General features: G+C 43.8%; 1 protein-coding gene across 6 annotated transcripts in view; it reads left to right on the plus strand.

Annotated features, from left to right (window-relative positions):
- PPP1R12B (protein phosphatase 1 regulatory subunit 12B) overlaps positions 1-19677 on the plus strand; it is a 916156-nt gene that overhangs the window by 840827 nt on the left and 55652 nt on the right. For 3 of the 6 annotated variants that reach the window (XM_078644172.1, XM_078644175.1, XM_078644173.1), the window contains one exon: positions 5897-6069. The exons of the other annotated variants lie outside the window; for them this stretch is intronic. In XM_078644172.1, coding sequence (XP_078500298.1) covers positions 5897-6022 — 126 coding nt within the window. In that variant the 3' untranslated portion in view covers positions 6023-6069. The remainder of the gene's footprint in view (positions 1-5896; positions 6070-19677) is intronic. 6 annotated transcript variants of the gene reach the window in all.

The raw sequence follows: 19677 nt of genomic DNA on the forward strand, positions 1-19677 counted from the left end.
GGCGCACCAAAGTCACACCTGATACCCTCTCAGACGCTCATTTTCATCAGAACTGTTCTAGACACTGTGCAGTTTCGGGGCTATCCTCCTGAACGGTGAGTCCAGCATATTCAGGCTATGATGCCAATGTTTCATCCTCTATCCTGGATTTCGGTGAGGCTAACTCTGAAACTGCTGGGACTCATGGCCTCCTGCATCCTGCTTGTGACACATGCCCACTTGCATATGCAGGCTCTGCAGTGGGGCCTGTAGTTCCAGCGGGTAGAGCATCAGGTAATCTCTTCGACTTGGTCCAGATCGCGAAAGGAACTGTAAAATATCTGCAGTGGTGGTTAACGAACCACGAATGAGTCAGTAGCAGACCCCTCTACCTTTCCCAACCAGATCTAACAGTGGTGACAGATTCGTCAATACTGGGATTGGGTGGCCATCTGGGAGAGGTGAAGATCAGAGGCCTGTGGTCTCTTGCGGAATCTAGACTTTACATCAACCTTCTTGAGGTCCGAGCAATCTTACAGGCATTAAAAGACTTTCTTCCCTCCATCAAGAGAAGGTTAGAACAGGTATTTATGTACAACACCACCGCCTTGTGTTATTGCAACAAACAGGGAGGATGGGGTCCTGGGCCCATTGTCAAGAGGCCCTGTGGTTCTGGACATGGTTGGAACATGAAGGCATATCCCTGGTGGTTCACCTCCTGGTGGGCTGTGTGAACACCAGGGCAGACAAACTGAGCCGAAGATCCCTAGCGGATTATAAATGGCGTTTCCATCTGGAGGTGGTGCAAGGTCATTTTCAGCATTGAGGAGAGCACTTGGTTAGATCTGTTCTCAGTCGCAAGAATGCACAATGTCAGCAGTTCTGATTGCTTGAGTTTCCAAGGTGGCTTTCGCTCAGACATGCTTTTCATCTTGAGTGGAACTCAGGCGGCCTGTACACCTTTCCACCCATATCACTCCTGCCCAGCATTCTCAAGAAGATCAGGAACGACCAGGCCCAAGTTATCCTTGTGTCACTGGACTGGACTCTGAGAGTTTGGTATCATGAGCTGTTGAGTATGGCCGTCGGTCCTCTGATCAGGCTGCCCCTTAAGGAGAATCTTCTGTTGTAGTAGCAGGGGAGAGTTCTCCACCAGAACCCATCAACGTTCTGCCTTCATGCGTGGAGATTGAGCAGCGACAGTTGACAGCTTCTGACCTTCTGTCCACAGTGTACCATGCTATCTTGGCAGCTAGACATTCCTCCACCAAAACTGAATACACCTGCCACTGGGGCATGTTTGTGGCATGGTGTGCAGAGAAACAGGTTGACCCTCTTTCTGCTCCTATCTCTCATGTCGTTCTACTTATCCTTTCCCTTGCCCAGCAGGGCTCTGCTTTGGGCACCTTAAAAGGCTATCCTTCTGCAATCCATCTGAGCCTTTCTCTTGTGCTATATCAGCCATCCCAGTCAAATCCCCTGTTATAAATAAGTTCCTAAAATGCTTGCAGCATAGGGACCTTAATCTAGTCCTAATGTTTCTGATGTGCTCTCCCTGTGAACCGTTGCACACTTGTCCTCCCAGGCTCCTTACCATCAAGATGTCCTTCTTGGTGGAGATAACAGCTGCCTAGAGGCTTGTTGATCTTCAGGCCTGGTCATCCAAGCCTCTGTACCTGAACATTTACCCAGACAAGCTGGTTCTTCGCACTAGAGCTTCCTTTCTGCAAAACATTGTTACTCCTCTTCATGTAGGCCAGTCCATTACCCTGCCTACCTTTTTATGCTCTACCACATCCCTCTAAGAAAGAGGAGCAATTTCACCAGCTGAGCCAAAAAGACCATACAAAAGAGTTCCAGGTGGACGGCCAACTCTTTGTGGGGCATGTCGGAGTTCAGAAGGGTAAGGCCGTGCAGAAACGGACCATCTTCCAATGGATCATGCTCTACATTAAGGTCTGCTATGCATTAGTCAAGAAGCAACCTTCTAAGGGTTTGCGTGCTCCTTCCACCAAAACTAAGGCTGCGACCACTGTGTTAGCACGCAGAGTTCCAGTCTGGTTATCTGCCAGGCAGCAACGTGGGCTTCTCTACACATGATCACAAAGCATTACAGCCGGGACAGTCTGGTCCATTGGGACAGGCACTGTGCTTGTGCGGTTCTTTCTCCTGTGAAACAGTTTCGTAGATCCAATTCCGTATTGCTTGGGTATCTGTTCTAAGGTAAGGAATTTGCGGCTAGAAGTCTCTTAACAGATGGTCAAGTTATTTTACTTTTGTAACTTCATATCTGATAGAGACACTATCTAGCTGCAGATTCCTTACTGATCCACTCATCCTCCCCGCTCTGCGAGCAGATTTCTTGGGACAAGGTTGTTTCCCTTTTAGGGCCCTAGTTTTCCACGCCAGGGGTCAGTGTTCTTTGTGGCTCTGCGCTCCTGGTGTTGAAAGTTGCAAAAAAAAACTGTTGTCAACATATTGGTGTGGCACCTATATAGGTGCAGCGCATGTCATTTCTGGCACCGACTACGCATAACGGGCCACCTACCGGCTCACAGTGGTACTGCTCACACAAAAAAAAAACATCTGGATCAAGTCGAGGGAATTCTAAGGGAAGTAATTTGGGGCAAGATAGTCTCTACCAGTTATGGCGTTACCAAAGGTAAGTAACTTGTGCTTCAAGGCCTTGCCATGTATCTGAACAAAATAACATGAAGTCATGCAGCAGCAGTGAAAAAGTACACCCCTTAGCACATTAAATACTTTTTTTTGTTTTTACTTTGATTGTTGATTTATTTTGCACATGTGTCATTACTGGCTTGCATCCACTTGTGCAGCCAAACTAATGGGTCTTTTCACGCATAATCAGATTTTAAGTAGACTGCAAGATTCCTCCACACAGAAAGCACAGGAAAATCCTAGGTAAGAGCACTGCAAGGTCCCAGTCAAATACCCAGCAGAATAATCACATTTAAGAGCTGTCCACATGTTCTTAACCGGATATAATATGCACAACGATAGATTTAACAAACCTATTTTACACGCATACTGGAAAACAGCAATGCAAGCTTTGCTCTTACACATGAATTCCATCACTATATGCGTGCATAAGTATTTATGAAGAGCTGTTGCCTCACACTGACGTGAGAATTTCAACCACTCTTGCAACTAAATATATTTAAGAGTTCATTGGTGTTACCTGTCTCGGTTTCTAAAACGTGTATTATTTTTGATAGTTGAAATAGTGAATAGCTTTTTGCTTTTACTGTCTGGCTTAAGAAAAGCAGTTGGTAAGCAAAAAGGCTCTCTTTAATGCGTGCAGATGTGTAGGTCACTATTGCTGAGGTAGTTGGGATGATATTTGGTAAATAATAAATTGTTACTGTGCGGATAACTATTTAGACATTGTGATGGATTCCCACGTGCCCTGGCACAGTAGCATCTTTTGTGTTTAGTTTTAATGCAATAGTCGCCAAACTTTTTAATGCTGCGACCACTTAGGTTAAAATAAAATATATATTATTATTATTTGGACCCCCAGAATGTAATGTATTTTTTCACATGTATTCTGTAAATATTAAATAATACAAGGAAGCTAAAAAAAATAATGGGCCTCTAACAAATGCAAAAAAGCTAATTCGCCTTAGTATTTTTCACAATAAATCCATGTGGAGTTAAACATAGTAAGCATGCCAAACATGTCAATTAAGATCACCGGGAAAAGAGAAATATGAAGAAGAAATGTTATGCAATCTTGTATGTTACTTTTTCTTACAATAAATACTACATGCAAATTTGAAAACGTTGTAACTGAGGCAGCCAAAATATGAGTATCGAAGAAATTTTGACAAAAAAATTATAGATCTTATTCCTTTTTTATTTTCCCACATTATCAGACCAAGAGGGCTCTATGCCATGTTAAAACTCCAGCGAGTAATGAATGGCATTTAAGCCCAAAGCGCATTGCATGCTGGAATTTGTGAGCCGATCATAACATTGTTAAATGTGAAACTATAATGCACTGTACCTAAAATGCCAGAGCTGCCTGAAGTTGTTTCACTAGAAATGAGGCCGACTTGAGACCTTACAGTATTCAAACATTTCAGTTAAGTTTAGCTATTCCTTTAAAAAAAGTCACATATATGCTATTGCCAACACTTTATTGGCAATTTGGTATCCTTACTAGTGCCCTTATGTTTTCCTTTTATCAGAAATTGGGGAGAATTATTTGATGAGTATTTGCAGCCTTACTCCGTTGACACCTTCTCCTGGCAAGGAAATGATTGACAAAGTTACTGATGGCCCATTACAGTGTGGCTATATCCTACTCTGTTTTCTTTCATTGACATCAATTGTTTTCCTGTATTTTGATTGTCTTTGTCCCCCAACAACATACTAAATTTTACTTTTGGTCTGAGCACCCCCTGACAGGAATGGATGCCCCATTCAGGGGCATGTCCCACAGTTTAAAGAGTTCTGTTTTAGAGGATGCCTACCTGTGGATATCTTAAGCTTTACTGCTCTCTGATTCCACAGCTTGTACGACTGTTGTAACCTGTCTGTGTCCATCCATGCAAGCTCATTAAGCCATTCATTTACTACCAATTAATTTAGCCATCCATTCCGAGACACATTCAAATATTGATGCAAGTGCTCATCTGGCCATGCACTCTGCCATTCACTTGTTCATCCATTCACGTGCGGCAACGTTTCTCCAACCCTTTACTTATTCTCACATTTACCCACTCAACCAGCCACACATTGACGCAAAAACTCCCCAGTAAATGAAGAAACACCATAACTAACAATGACCAGACCTATTGGCTGCCAAAGCTTTTTCATGGAGCCTCCCACAGAGGACCTTTCCATCTCTAAAGAGAATCAATATGATTGCCACCTAATAACATTTCTGTAAAATACCCTTTAGCTCTCCTCCAGTTTGACTCACAGAGTAAACTCCATTTTAAACTTTCACCCAGTCACCGTTCCATACTTTGATTATTCTTTTTGAAGGGGTTTCATGGCATTAATAAGCAACCTTACAGAGCACCCCTAAATTCAAAATCAACCCTCTGCTGACATTTGTAATCAAAATAGACTGTTGATGGAATTTGGAAAGGCTGACTACTTTGTGTTCCAATATTTTTTTGTCAAATAACGGGCTCTTCAGAGGTAGCCTACCTCCTGTTTTATGTCACTCTTGTTTTACACTGATCGACTTGTTTCCCAACATATAAAATGTAAAGGTGAATGTGAACTGCTTAATTCACTGATCAGTTCTGATCTACTAACTCACTACTTTTACAATCATAAAATATGGATCAGCAAAAAAAGCAATGTCCTGAACCTTAAAACTGCAAATTACAGAGCAGTTGTGGGGTGTGTTCTCTGTAGCATGCTTACTTTAAGATACATTATTTGTAAACAGTTGTTTCACGTATTGCTCAAAGAATCATATTCAAACAGTTTTCTCCTCCGAAGCCACTGCTGCGTATTATTTGAAGATGGTCAGCACTAAGTCACTACACTGAGCTAGAACCCTAGCTCCCAGAATCCCAAGCACCTCTTTGAATCATAATCGGTTGGTTAGTCGCTATGTAATGCAAATAAAATGTGTTTTGCTTACAAGGTGTGGAATTGTGTGTTCCTCGATGTTATCTGTGTGGCCTCCCGATTAATTAAGTAGGGTCTAAAAACGAATGGCTTTTTAATTTGTAGGCAAGTGCTCTTCTGACCATGGTCCTACTTTTTCTTCCTGCACTTTCTACTAAATGATGTTCTTGTTATGACTGTGCCTGAATACTAATTCACTTTTGCGTCTCCCACTTTCCTTTCCTTGGTCTTTCACTGTCTTCTACCTGTTTTCTCTCATCCCTCTGTCTGTCCATCCTTCCTCTCCATGCCTCACCCTCCGCAGAATCTTCATCAGTTGAAACAGATTCAGGCACTGCGGCAGATGAACGAGCAGCTGCTGACGGAGAACAGGGCCCTGACCCGAGTGGTAGCCAAGCTCTCTGAGGCAGCAGAGACCGAGGAGCTCTAGCTCACTTGCCTTCCTCTTCATCTTGCATCTTCACTCTACTCTTCCAGGCAGGTTTACACTAATTCTCTGCTTTGTTTGCTGTCTCTCCTGTTCTCCTTCTCAAAACTGCAGCCACTTTCACTGCATGAACATTCCTCTCTTGTGACTGAATGCACCACTTACTTCTACTCCTGTGTTTTTTTTCTAAGTGATTCTAGTTTATTTATTGAAGAAGGAGACCTGTATGGGAAAAATTTACAAAGGCATTTTTATTTATTGGGCATACATTCTTACAGCCTACCTTTGTTAAAGTGATTTGACAAAAATATTGGGTAATTAAGGCCCAAAGAGGAGTGGCCCTCCTACCACATTGGAAGAAAAAAAACGTTGGGGAAGTAGCACGGAACAGCTGGTGGCACTCACATTTGCAAAAACATTTCTGATTGATATTTATAACTGTGGATTCCACACCTTATGACTACTGGCAGGCACTGATCTGGATCCAGAGATTTTTGTCAGCAAATCCATGATGTGCCATTAGGTGGCATCATGCAGCTCCCCTATAGCCGCTACCCCAGTGTGCTGATCTTCATTCCTGTCTTTGCTCACCTTTTGGCGTGGGTTCAGTGCTCACTCCCTTGTTTTCTGTCTTTTGACAAAACTTATTTTTGCAAAACTTTATACAATTTGCAAGGTACATGTTTCCCTCTAAAACTACAGGCTTCAAACCTTCCAAGTACCGACATAAGTAGATGATGGTGGCAGATCCCCCCACTAAATATGTCTCTGGTGTTTAGGTTCCCCACCTGACAGGAGTTATGTGACTGCATTAGAATTAACCTGAAGCCACCCAAAACAATGACGCCACGCTGTCTGTCTTTGAACACAGTGAGAAAGCTTATAGGTGCCGGTATCACTCCTGGTAGCAGAAACAAGCACGTTTTTGATCCCGAGGCTGTCATTGAAAGAGGTCCTTTTCCTACTAAAGTTCATCAGTTGAATTCCAAGCAAAAACATGAGTCTAAACGTAATCACCTTCTCCCAGGTACTCTTACCAAGAAAAGTCACATGGATGTCTCGATTCCTCCGGATCTAGATACTGGTCTCCCTCCATGAAGCCGATCGCTCAGCTCTTCTCATTGCAACAAGAGTTCCTGGGTACATTGGCGACACATACACAAATTCTTTGACAAAAGGGGGTCCGAGGGAGTCAATATTTAAAGACTAGGCAGTGTCCTGTCCCCATACTACGACTGAAAAAACACAAAGGAACTACCGGTCTACAAACAGTAAGACAAAAAATGGCAGAGAAACTACAGTGACTGGATCAGAACAAACACACACTCACGGAGTGAAAAGGAATCCCATCAGCCCACCACAGTGGCAGAGCATCATCGTCTGGGATTAACTGTTGGTTGCATGAATGGTGCAGCCCACACCAGTTGGTGGAGAAGTTGCACTAAATTCATACCCAGCGATCGATACAGCCACAGTTAAGTTGCAATCAGTGGTGTTGATTATTTGCAGTGCAAAAAGGTGAAAGATGTGCAAAAGTTTAAATTGACTACTAAGACACTTCAGTAACTTTAATAGGTGCTATCCTAGTGTCAAATCTAAAAACAAAGTGTTGATAGTTTGAAATAATAACTATCATTATCGATAGATTGGCAGGTCTATATGTTTCAGGCAAGAAGGTATCATTAAACCAGGCTTTCGTCAGGACCAATATACTACTACGCTACTGCAAATGTAATAAAACTGTGCAAAAACAAATAGAACAACTAAACAATTGGTGTGATATACCCTACCAAGTCCTGCGAGTCGTAAATGGTTGTCGGATATCACAGGAATTTAGAGTTCATTCCTAAAAAAGCAAATATTGATAGTGAACAATTTCAAATGTGATCCTGAAAACATAGCAACTCTATCACTCAGTGTCTCATCTTTTAATACTGGCAATAATGTCCAATATACTGCTCTATTGTAGCTAAAGTGGTCATAAACTAGTAAATTTAGGAAATTTCTACTTCCCCATCTTTGTGTGGGAGTACTCCTCACCTCACCTGGCAACTGCTCAGTGAATGAGGCCCCGCTCTGTATTGTGGGTAAACACATAAGTCTCAAACAGAGTGAGTATCTCTGTATGCCAGTCTCCCATCTTACACACCAAAAACCTTGTCGCTAAAATAACCATACTGACCATGGCCTCCTTCCAAGGCACCTCAAAACTAGATAAACGTTAAAAGAAATGTCTATAAAGGACCAGATCATATGTCCTAACAAGCCTTCTTATCATTCTATATCAAAACGATGTAAATATTATTGATCATAATCCATATTTCGTGACTGCTAAACCACAAGATGTATGTTTGTTTCACGCTCTCGTCATGTAAGACCCGCCTTCCTCCTCACCTGTCTTCACATTCCCTAGAGTCTTAGGGCGGGATGATCAATGACTGCGCCGCGCTCTGCACACATGCGCAGAAGGAACCAGGAAGTGATGATGTCGCCCGGGTCCCTCAATTCAACAAGCCGCGACCGTTGCGACTGCCGTTTCGGTAGTTGCAATGACCACCATGTGACCATGCGGGCCCAATGATCACTTCTCAGTAAGTGGATTTAACTGGACGACTCCTGCCTGTTCGATTACCTCCCCTTTGGCTCGGTTAAGCCTGGGGTACCGACGGACATGTGAGGAGGAAGGCGGGTCTGATCGAAGGTTTTCTAACTTGTACAGTTCCGTTTTTACTTAAGAGGGGCGGTTCTGTGTTCTTGTTTGTTCTTGGTTTTATGGTTCTAAGGGCTCTTTGGCCAAACTACTTACATGACGAGAGCGCGAAACAAACATGCATCTTGTGGTTTAGCAGTCACGACATATGGATTATTATCAATAATATTTACATCATTTTGATATAGAATGATAAGATGGCTTGTTAGGACATACAATCTGTTCCTTTATAGACATTTCTTTTAATGTTTATCTAGTTTTGAGGGGTCTTGGAAGGAGGCCATGGTCAGTATTGTTTTTTAGCGACAAGGTTTTTGGTGTGTAAGATGGGAGACTGGCATACAGAGATACTTACTCTGTTTGTGACTTATAAGTTTACCCACAATACAGAGCGGGCCTCATTCACTGAGCAGTTGCCAGGTGAGGTGAGGAGTACTCCCACACAAAGATGGGTAAGTACACATTTCCTAAATTTACTAGTGTATGACCACTTTAGCTACAATAGAGCGGTATATTGGACATTATTGCCAGTATTAAAAGATGAGACATTGAGTGATAGTTGCTATGTTTTCTGGAACACATTTGAAATTGTTCACTATCAATTTTTGCTTTTTTAGGAATGAACTCCAAATTCCTGTGATATCCGACAACCATTTACGACTCACAGGAACTGGTAGGGTGTATCACACCAATTGTTTAGTTGTACTATTTGTTTTTGCACAGTTTCTATTACATTTGCAGTAGCATATTGGTCCTGACGAAAGCCTGGTTTAATACCTTCTTGGCTGAAACATGTAGACTTGCCAATCTATCGCTAATGATAGTTATTTTTTCAAACTATCAGCACTTTGTTTTTTAGATTTGACACTAGGATAGCGCCTATTAAAGTTATTGAAGTGTCTTAGTAGTCAATTTTAACTTTTGCACATCCTTCACCTTTTTGCACTGCAAATCATCAGCACCACTGTGGGAGCGCAGGTCTGATAAACAGGCGTGGAGGCTGCAATAGAGGTTTAATAAGAAGTGGTTTATTGAGTATAGGGTCAGATGGAAGTGATGGTAAAGGATGTCCTAGTGGTTGCTCTTCTTCTTCCGATGATTCCTGGGATGAACTGGAGGGAGTTGATGTGGGCAAAGGTGGATTCTTGCTCTCTGGCTCCTCTGGACCGAGATGGTCTCCCCGGAGGCTCATAGAAGGATAAAAGAGACAATAGGGGAACCGTCAGAATGGTATCCTTAAGATTAGGATAGGTTATCCCTTCACCACACCGTTGTGCTCTTGTTTAAACTGTCCGGTCTGTATAGAAATCTTAGAGACTTATGAGAATTAGAATAAAAAGAGTTCCCCTAAAAGTGGGTCAGAAAGAAAGACCCAATGGTGGTAAAACCTTATGTGCCTAAGGAAGAAGAAATAGAGTGCCAAAACCGTGCAGCGATCGACGCCCAGTATATATCATACACTTGGTATTCAGGTACAATATCGGTATAAGCATCCAATTATTCCATTTTATTCCATATTATTCCAACCGTGATGTCCCTCCCGCTTCCTTCAGCAAGCAAAGACTAGTTAATCACAGTTCGTACCCTGTCCCTCCCCTTCTTATCGGCTTTCTTCCTCCCTCCTCCCTCTGTGTGAACCCGAGCCGCTTGCACTCACCGGCTCTGCCGTAACTCTCCTTGAGTTACGGCCGCTTTCTAGCATCCTCCGGGCACCACCAGTCCTCCGACCAGCTTTCCTCTGCGTCTTCTGGATTCCCTGGCGTTCCGGCGTCCTCTGCACCGGGTCCCGCGTCTTCTCTGTCACCCACGGGTCCCGCGTCTTCTCTCTCTTCTTCGTCTTCACTCCGGCGTCCTGCTCCTTCATTCGCGCCAACTCTCTGCTGCTCCCTTTGACCCTGCGCGCATGTTATTGGTTCGCGCTCGTCTCTTCCGGGTTGTGGGGGTGGAACTTCCGGGTCGTGCCTCTGGTCCGCTTCCTCCTGCGAAAACACGTCAGATGAACACGGATGTTGTAGTCCATGGGAACGCTGTGAATGTCGTATTCGTAACCACGGTCCCCCCCTGTTGGTGCTGCTATGCGGGTGAGTGTTGGGTCCTTCTCCCAACCACTGATTGCAACTTAACTGTGGCTGTATCGATCGCTGGGTATGAATTCAGGGCAGCTTCTCCACCAACTGGTGTGGGCTGCACCATTCATGCAACCCCCAGTTAATCCCAGATGATGATGCTCTGCCACTGTGGTGGGCTGATGGGATTCCTTTTTACTCCGTGAGTGTGTGTTTGTTCTGATCCAGACACTGTAGTTTCTCTGCCATTTTTTGTCTCACTGTTTGTAGACCGGTAGTTCCTGTGTTTTTACATTGGCGACACTTCAACAGGTACAAGCCTCCTTTGAGTTCTAAATAAATTATAAATAAATATTGCACATTTGGCACCTCACCGGCCTTTTCTGGTGCACAGATGTGCCCCAACGATCCAAGCAGGACTCCAGTCGGACTACCTCTGATGGATTCATCCACAACTGCACCACTTAACCCCACTGACTCCGCGTCCACCTATCCCCACTACTCACCCGCCAGCAAGATCCTTGTCAGTTTTGAGTGCATCTGCACCAGCCGAAGAACCAAGTGCCTTTTCATACTCTTTAGCTAATCCACCATCTCAGGCGGCCTATACAGCCCCATTCAGATTGGGATGGGCAATTGCCACTAGCATCACATTTTTCAGATCCAGAACCCCATGATAGTTGTAACTGGAATGACTATTCCCATCTTTACGAAAAGGAGAAATTGGTTTGTGGTATTTTTAGCTGTAGATACACATGCTGTGTATACTCCTTCCATCTGTTGGGCTCGAACTTTTGCAACTTTTTTTTTTATTTTCCAAGACATTTTTGAGTTACAAGGTATAGTGACTCCACATACTACTGGTAATGCACATGCACATTGGCTTCATTACTAGATTGTTTTTTCTCCACCGTCTCGTTCTGCTGCGTCTACCAAGCTACAGAGTAATGCCTCATGGTGATCTTTTTTAGGCCCATTTGGATTCTCTAGTCCCATTGGTAAAACAATTGTGCAAATTGCCTTTTCAGAACCGTCACGCTATCCCGTCTCAAAAACAGGGATCTCTTTGATGCCCTGTGCAGGGCGTTGCCCCCTTTGAGGCCTACTCTATCGTCTTCTGAGCCGAAAATGTTCAATCAATAATAGAAAGGACTCCATTTTAGAACTGTCCAATGTTGATCCCTGGACAGACCTCCACCAAGTGTGTAACATCTGTCTGTCTCTGGACCATAAAAAGGACTCCTGCTACACTTGCCTCACTGTTCAAAAAAAGACACTGTGTTATCACCTAGACCAACGCTTTGCTCATTGACCCATGGTGCAGCCGGAAGGGGGCGACAACCCCGATCTCTTCAGGAACCGGGATGCTGAACAAGAACCACGTCCAGTACCTTTGGCCAACCATCTTCTGCATTTCAGTCCCAAGACCAGTTCCCACTCAGACCCTGAAACCAGAGACCCCATGAATGTCAAGGTTCTACTGAAGAAGACCTCTCCTTTAAGTATGACATCACGCCACGTTGGCCAAACCAACCACTGGAGCTCCTGCAGTTCAATTAGTACTCAAGGCTTTCTTCTTCTGCATTCAGCACAAGGTAGTCCTTAGCCATGCAGACAATATGACTGACCTGTACTTCCTTCAGAAACTGGTGGGAACAACAACACTCTTAAGTTATCAGTAATAGTACTGCGCATTTGGCGGTGGGCACTCCATCAGTGCGTCCATCTTCTGGCGGAATACTTGGAGTGGGCAATGACTTTGCTGACCTGCTCAGCAGGATGCAGCAAATGTCCACTAGGGGGAACTCCACCCGCAAGCCCTTCACCCATACTTCTGCTGTTGGGGCTATCCGGATGTAGACTTCTTCACCACCGTTGAGAATGCCAAATGCCCATGCTTGACCTCCTGGTACTCACAACCCCTGGGCAATGCACTATTGACAAACTGGTCTGTGATGTTTTTCCTATCCTTTTCCGCCTCTCCAATTTCTTCCATTCACGGTTTGGCAGCTTAGGCAAACATCCCTCTCTCTCATCCTGGTGACTTCCACTGTGGCAGGACAGCCGTGGTTCACAACCCTTCTCGAGTTATCTCTAGTGCCCTATGAGAAGATGCCCATCCAGAAAGACCTTCTAATGCAGAACCAGGGCACAGTCAGACACTCTTACCTCAGACTGCTTAATCTTGTCATTTGGCTTCTGAGGTCCTAGAGTTTTGATACCTCAACCTTCCTGAATGACCTTCCTAAATATGGCACGCAGACCTACAATGCAGGCCTGCTGTGCAGACAAATGAAGAGGTTTGTCCGCTACTGCCTTGCAAAGCACTTCAGCCCTCTCATGGCAGCTCCCCAAGACGTTATCTGTTTTACTTGCAGAAGTGAGGTCTCGAGTATACATCCATCAGACCTCATCTAGCAGCAGTTACTGCTTATCTTCAGAATAGGGGATACACTTTATTTTTTAGGGTTCCAGTTATTAAGTCCTTCATGGAAGGACTCGAGTCATTCTAACCAGGGTACCACTTGCTCCCATGAGGAACATCAACATTGTACTCACAAGGCTCATGGGCCCTCTTTTCAGTACACTTCAGACATGCCCTTTACAGTTTCCTTCGTAGAAAGTAGCCCTCCTAGTAGCCGCCACTTCCCTCCGGCTTGTAAGTGAGCTTCAGACTCTAACCTTTGAGGAACCTTTCTCTCAGGTTCATATGGATATAATAGTCTTTAGAATAAGCCCCAAATTCCTCCCTAAATAGTCTCTTTGTTAAACCTCAAACTGTAGAACTACCTGTGTTCTTCCCTCACTCCGATTCAGTGGCAGAGAGGGCTCTACACATATTTGATGTCAAGAGAGTCCCCATGTATTACATTGATTGGACAAAACCTTTTCGTAAAGCACAACAGCTGTGTGTTTCTCACCAGACCACACAAGGGCCACACACTCTCCTTAGCAAGCATAGCCTGGTGGCTCATCAAATGCAGCCAATCCTGTTGCGCAATAGCCAAGAGGCCTTTGCCAACGCATTCCAGACCCACAAAAAGGGATCCTCTGTAGCTTTCTTGGGTAGCATCCCTACTGCTGACATTTGTAAGGCAGCTCCCATCCCCACTCCACGCACTTCCACCAAACACTACTGTGTACATATCTTGGTACGTCAACAAGCTAATGTTGGCCATGCTTTACTCCGTACACGTTTGCAGTCTTATGCAAAATCCTCCGGCTAGCCACTGCTTATAATAGAACTGCTACACAGTCTATGCACAGCATGCCATGAATATAAAATGTTAATTACCATGTTAACATCTGTTTGTGGTATAGTGCTGTAGATTCACAGGCACTCACCATTGGCCCTGAAAACCGCAGGTTGTTGCAGGTGCCGCCTTCTTTTTTCTTTCTCTGCATGGAGGTAGATTACTTGATTTTTTTGGGTGCAGCGGTCTGGAATCAGCTCCCCTTGGAATTGCACTCTATAAGTGATCTAGAGCTTTTAAAAACAAAAACTGGAAACCTGTATTCTATTTGGCAGACCTAGCTTGTTTCTTCTCTGACTTTCAGCTTGTACTGTGCTGGGACACTCCCTGGAGTAGCTGTGCGCTATATATATAGTATATCATATCATTCTTCTGTGTCTCCATTTTCAGCCTCACATGCCATGTGGCAAAAATAATCTAACAGTGGAGTCGCTACTCATGTATATTACCATTAATAGGCGGAGTCAATGTAAGTCGTGAATTGTAGACTTCTTCGAAGAAAAACAAGTTGCCTATGTTCAAGCCCAACACTAGATGGCAGGAGGATGTGCAACATGTGACTGCTGCACTATATGCCACGAAAGGATGCTTACAGGGTAAGTAACATTTTCCTTTCTGGACCTTCAAGATGCCAGTGGGCAATACATGTCCCCTGACACTAGTGTAAACTCTCCACTTGGCCCTTCCACATTGGAGTCTGCATTTTTTGCCATGGTCATGAGGAGGGCTGCAGAAGTCCTCGTCCTCCAACTGCAGTGGTAAACATGAATGTTCTCTGAATGTTCTCTCAGAAGTCCTGCCATCTGGGCAGACTTCTTCTGAGCCTCTCCTTCCGTTCAATGAGGCTCTTACGGACACTTTCATACGGTCTTGGTCCAAATCTGGATCTTGCCTGGCTGTAAATAAACAAATTGCCAGGAGCACCTACATACTCTAGTGGACCCACCTTTCCTCATCCAGAGAGTCTTGTGAAGCAAGCTTTACAAGCAGGTTGAACCTGAAGTCTTTCCCTACCTTGCCATAAGATTGGAAGTCCAAACACATGGAGGACTTTGGAAAGTGGATGTTCTCATCTTCTATCCTTTCACTCCGACTAGTCAGCTCCACTTGCCTCTTAGGATGTTACTCGCACGCCTTATGGGAGATGGTACTGAAAATGTTACCCCTGGTCCAAGGTAAGATTCAAACCATTTTGACTCGGATCATTCCAGATGGGCAAAATGGTGTGAAGTATGTTATCAGATCAGGGTTGAGCACCACCAATTCCTTGGGAGGGCAGTCTATACTAGCCTGGTGTTTCGCCACCACACTGATATGAGATCTATGGGCTCACTGCAGTTATGTCTTGGTATCACTGATGGCCATCACATTTGATGGTACACCTCTTCAGATAGAAAGCAAATTCGGCCCTGGAATGCAGGACCATAGCGTACTTCCTTGGCCTTTCAGCGCTCATGCGGCAGTATCCCCATCAGTGTCACCCTTTCCGAGGCGACGGAAGGGGCATCCAGTAGATGCAACGCCAAGGCATGCCTCTGCACCAACAGACCTCTCAATCCTTTTGAGACAGAGGTCGGGATCTGGCCGACAATGGCCAGGCTCCCAGGCCTCCCGCACCCTGCTGCTACTTCCTAGCCCCTTTAGCTTTTCCTCTGCAGCACATTGTAACCCTTTTGGAGACAGAATAGGACATTACCTCTACGGATGGCAAAAAATCATATTGGACAGATGGGTGCTTCAAATTGTCTAGGATGGATGCTCCTTACCTTTCCCATCCACCTCTCCTCATATGCCACCTACACCACAGCGACTTTCAGAGGACCACGTGTCCGCCCCCAAAGGAAAATCTAGGCTTTTTTGGACAAGGGTGCCATCGAGAGGGTGCAGGCAATGCGAAATACGGACTGGATGTTACTCCTGTTATTTTTTGGTTCCAAAGGACTTCATGATATTTTAGACCATCAAACTCTGAAATTCTTCCTCATAAAAGACAAGTTCATAAGACTTACTGTTCTATCTGGCCTCAAAACAGATGACTGGATGATGGTGTTGAATTTGCTGGATGATTATTTGCATTTCCCCTAAGTCCCACAGGCATCACCTGCAGTTCCAATTGGGCCACTAGCATTTTCAGTTCTCTGTGCTCCCATTCTTCCTCACCAGGGCTTCTATGGTATTAACAAAAGTGGTAGTTGTGGTTGCTGATCTTTTAAGATTTTTAATACCAGTCTTCCTATACCTCCAGCAGTGACTGTTAAAGGCAGCCTCAGTCAGTCATAGACCCCCTTCAGATGATGGCAAACCTCCTGAAACTCCTTGGGGTTTTTGAACAAAGTGCTGAAGTCACACATGACTCCTTCACAGAGGATGAACTTCATTGTGTCTACTCTTGAAACAGAGCAGTTTTGAGCCTTCCCTCCACCTCGATGAGTCTGGTACATTCCGATGTTCCAGCCTTTGGCTTAGGTCTCAGCAAGAGTGGCTGCAAGACTTTTTGACCTCTTGGCTTCCTCCATCCTGCCAGTGGACCAGGCCGGGTGGCACATGTCGGCTCTGCACTATAATCTGAAGCCTCAGTGAGGTCAACACCAAGGGAACCTGTTGGATTCCATCCAGGTATCAGAGAAGATTGCAAAACATTTTGCATTGGTAGTTGCTAGACTGCATTGGGAGACCCTTCTTCCTAACCCACCCAGATCTGGCGTTATGACTGATGCATTGTTACTTGGTTGGGCAGGCCACCCGATAGAGGTGAAGGTCCGAGGACTCTCATCTCTGACAGAGACCTGGCTCACATCAGTTTGTTAGAGGCGGAGGGCAATTTGCTGGTCACTAAAAGTCTTCCTTCTGTCCTTTAAGTGGGGAACAGGTGCAGTCCTTTATGGACAACACAACAGCCATGTGGTACTGCATGAGTCATCCCACAGACCCACCAGAGTACAAGGTACTAGCTTTGGTTTCTGTTCAGAAGGTAAAAAATATGCAGTTAGAAGTATCAATCAGATCAAGTTACTTACCTTTGGTAACACTCTTTCGGATGTATATTCTAACCACAGATTCCTCACTGCCCCACCCACCTCCCTGCTTTACGGAATGCACTCCTTTTCCACCTAAAAAGATTACAGATCTGCACACTGTTTACTCTGATCAGTATTGGCTCTGCATCCAACAGCGTGGACAGAGTCAAGAAACAATTATGTCCGCACACAGGGATTGGCATCAATATATGACTCCGGCTCATTTCTGGGGTGGGATGGAGTTGATGCAGAGCTGCACAACGCCACCAACTGGCGTGCAAGAAAATTGCTGGGGAAAATCTCCGGATCCAGTTTGGCAAATAGGGCTTTTCACAGGGGGAGGTATCTACAGTTAGAGTATCTAGTAGAAAGAGATTTACTAGAGGTAAGTAATGTGTTCTTCAGTAGATAACTTTGTCTATGGTTATAGTATTCATTTACTCATAGATTACAATTCGGAACCAGTGCAATTCCTGTTCCAGCCCTATTTTGTACAAGATACCCTAAGGATGCAATGGTGGTTATGTGATGCTCATTTCTGCTTAAGTATCCTGCTTCTTATTCACTTGTGGAAAAAATGAAGACTTAAAAGGTGTTTTTTAGTAAAGGGTCCTCGTGTAGTTATCTGGTTTGAATGGTGTTTGTTGCATCACAATGAGGTAGAGGGAAACTCAGCACAAATTGTTAGGAACAAGGTAAAGATGCATTTGTTCTACTAATTTGGTCTTTCGGTGGTGGACACAAATTTATAAATGGTTCTGAAGCAGGCTAGCATGGGTTCTAGATAGCTTTTTATGAGAAGCCACATACAACATCAGGAGTGTGCAAATTTAAAATATATAATGTATTAGTATGTTTGTGAGGATAGACTAATCTCTGACCAGCCAACCTGAACTGTGAAACATATAGGCTGTAAAGCTTTAAAACATTGTCCTGAAAAGCAGGAAGATAAAGTAGGTACCATAGATAGATTATTTGGGGCTGAAAATATTAAGTATCTGATAGACTTCTCTGTGGTTGTGCAGTGATTGCAGCCTTGGCTCTGGTGGAATGAGCACGCAAACCCTCAGGTGTTTGCTTTTTGCCCAACACGTAGCAGATTTAAATGTGAAGCATGATCCATCTGGAGATGGTCCGTTTCTGCACATCCTTACTCTTTTTTGCTCGAAAACACCCAACAGAGTTGGTCGTCCATCTGGAAGTGTTTTGTGCAGTCACGGTATAATGACGACCCTCCTTTTGGGTCAAGACAGTGGAGTCGCTAGGGATGCAGCTGTTCCAGCGCTCCAACAGAAATTCTTTATAAATGATGTCACAATCTACTACCATACTTACCAATCAAAACCAGGCCCATAAGAAACAACAGAGCAGCTGAAACATGAGGAAAATGGATCTGATATGTTGTTATTAAACTTTTTTCAATAAACAAGACCAGCTTGTCAAATTTAAAAGTTTATTTTAAATTTTTCAAAATTATATAAATTCAATTAGCTCTTTATTAATATCAACATTTATTTTTATTAAGTAAGTTTTATTGCATTAATCATTGGCTCAAAATCTGGCAGTTCAACATTGTATGAAATAATGAATTTAAAGAAAACATGGCCCTAAACCCTAAGTTAGCTTTCTGACCTGAAAAGGAAAATAATGAATAAACAGTTGAATGCTTACAAGTCCATGGAAAATCGAACAGCACTTCGCCCTCAGGAAACAGTCAGCCCCGATCCCTTCAAGAGGCCAATTTTTATACCCTATTTGCTTGCTAATCTAACTAAAATGTAATTCTTTCTAAAAGTTCAGCACTCTGATTGGTTGCTGTCTGTCAGACCACCAAAATCACCACGTCCAGGGTGTAAGCGTCACCATACTATTGTTCATTGACATAGAGTGACATCAGCTTCCGAGTGTCTTTGCAACAATTTAAAAAGTTGCTTCTCTGACTTCCACCAGAGCTCGGCAAAAATCATCCCTGCCATTTCATCGGCCTTGAGAAAAGAACATCCAGAGCAGTTCATGAATAAGTCTCTTTTGTTAGAGCCACAGTCTTTTTCAAAGGTTGTGCAAAAGTAAAGTTCCATGGAAAGTTTCCAAGATGACTGCACTTGGCTCCAACTCTGCTCACGTACAGGCCGACCAGCTTTTCTTCAGATCAGAACTAAGGCTAGGCCTCAAACCACATTCAGGCTAATAATTAAACAAACACAAAAAGAGTGATTAATTCAGGTAAAACAAACCCTTCTGTTACCCACCCTTCCCTGCTAGTATTTAACCCATTAATAAATGACAACTAGCAGAAGCAAACAATTAAAGCAGCACATAAAATATCTACCATTCTTCACATACTCCAGCTTTATGAATCTGAAAGAATTAAAAGATGATTAAATGTTTCACAGACAGACAAATCACAACATAGGACAAACATGTAAGCACATATAATGAAGCACATGCCTTGAATGATCAGCCGCATATTAATAGTGACAAAGACAATAGGACAGACATGACAAACAAAACAATATTAGTCATGTGTTACAAAACAGATTTGCAAATGCAACAAGAGCACATGTTATTAGTTCCCGCGTGTTCATGTGTGGTGCAAGCTTAATCTAGATTG

Source organism: Lissotriton helveticus, chromosome 5_1 (genome assembly GCF_964261635.1).
Source record: "Lissotriton helveticus chromosome 5_1, aLisHel1.1, whole genome shotgun sequence".
In the NCBI taxonomy this organism is placed as follows: domain Eukaryota; kingdom Metazoa; phylum Chordata; class Amphibia; order Caudata; family Salamandridae; genus Lissotriton; species Lissotriton helveticus.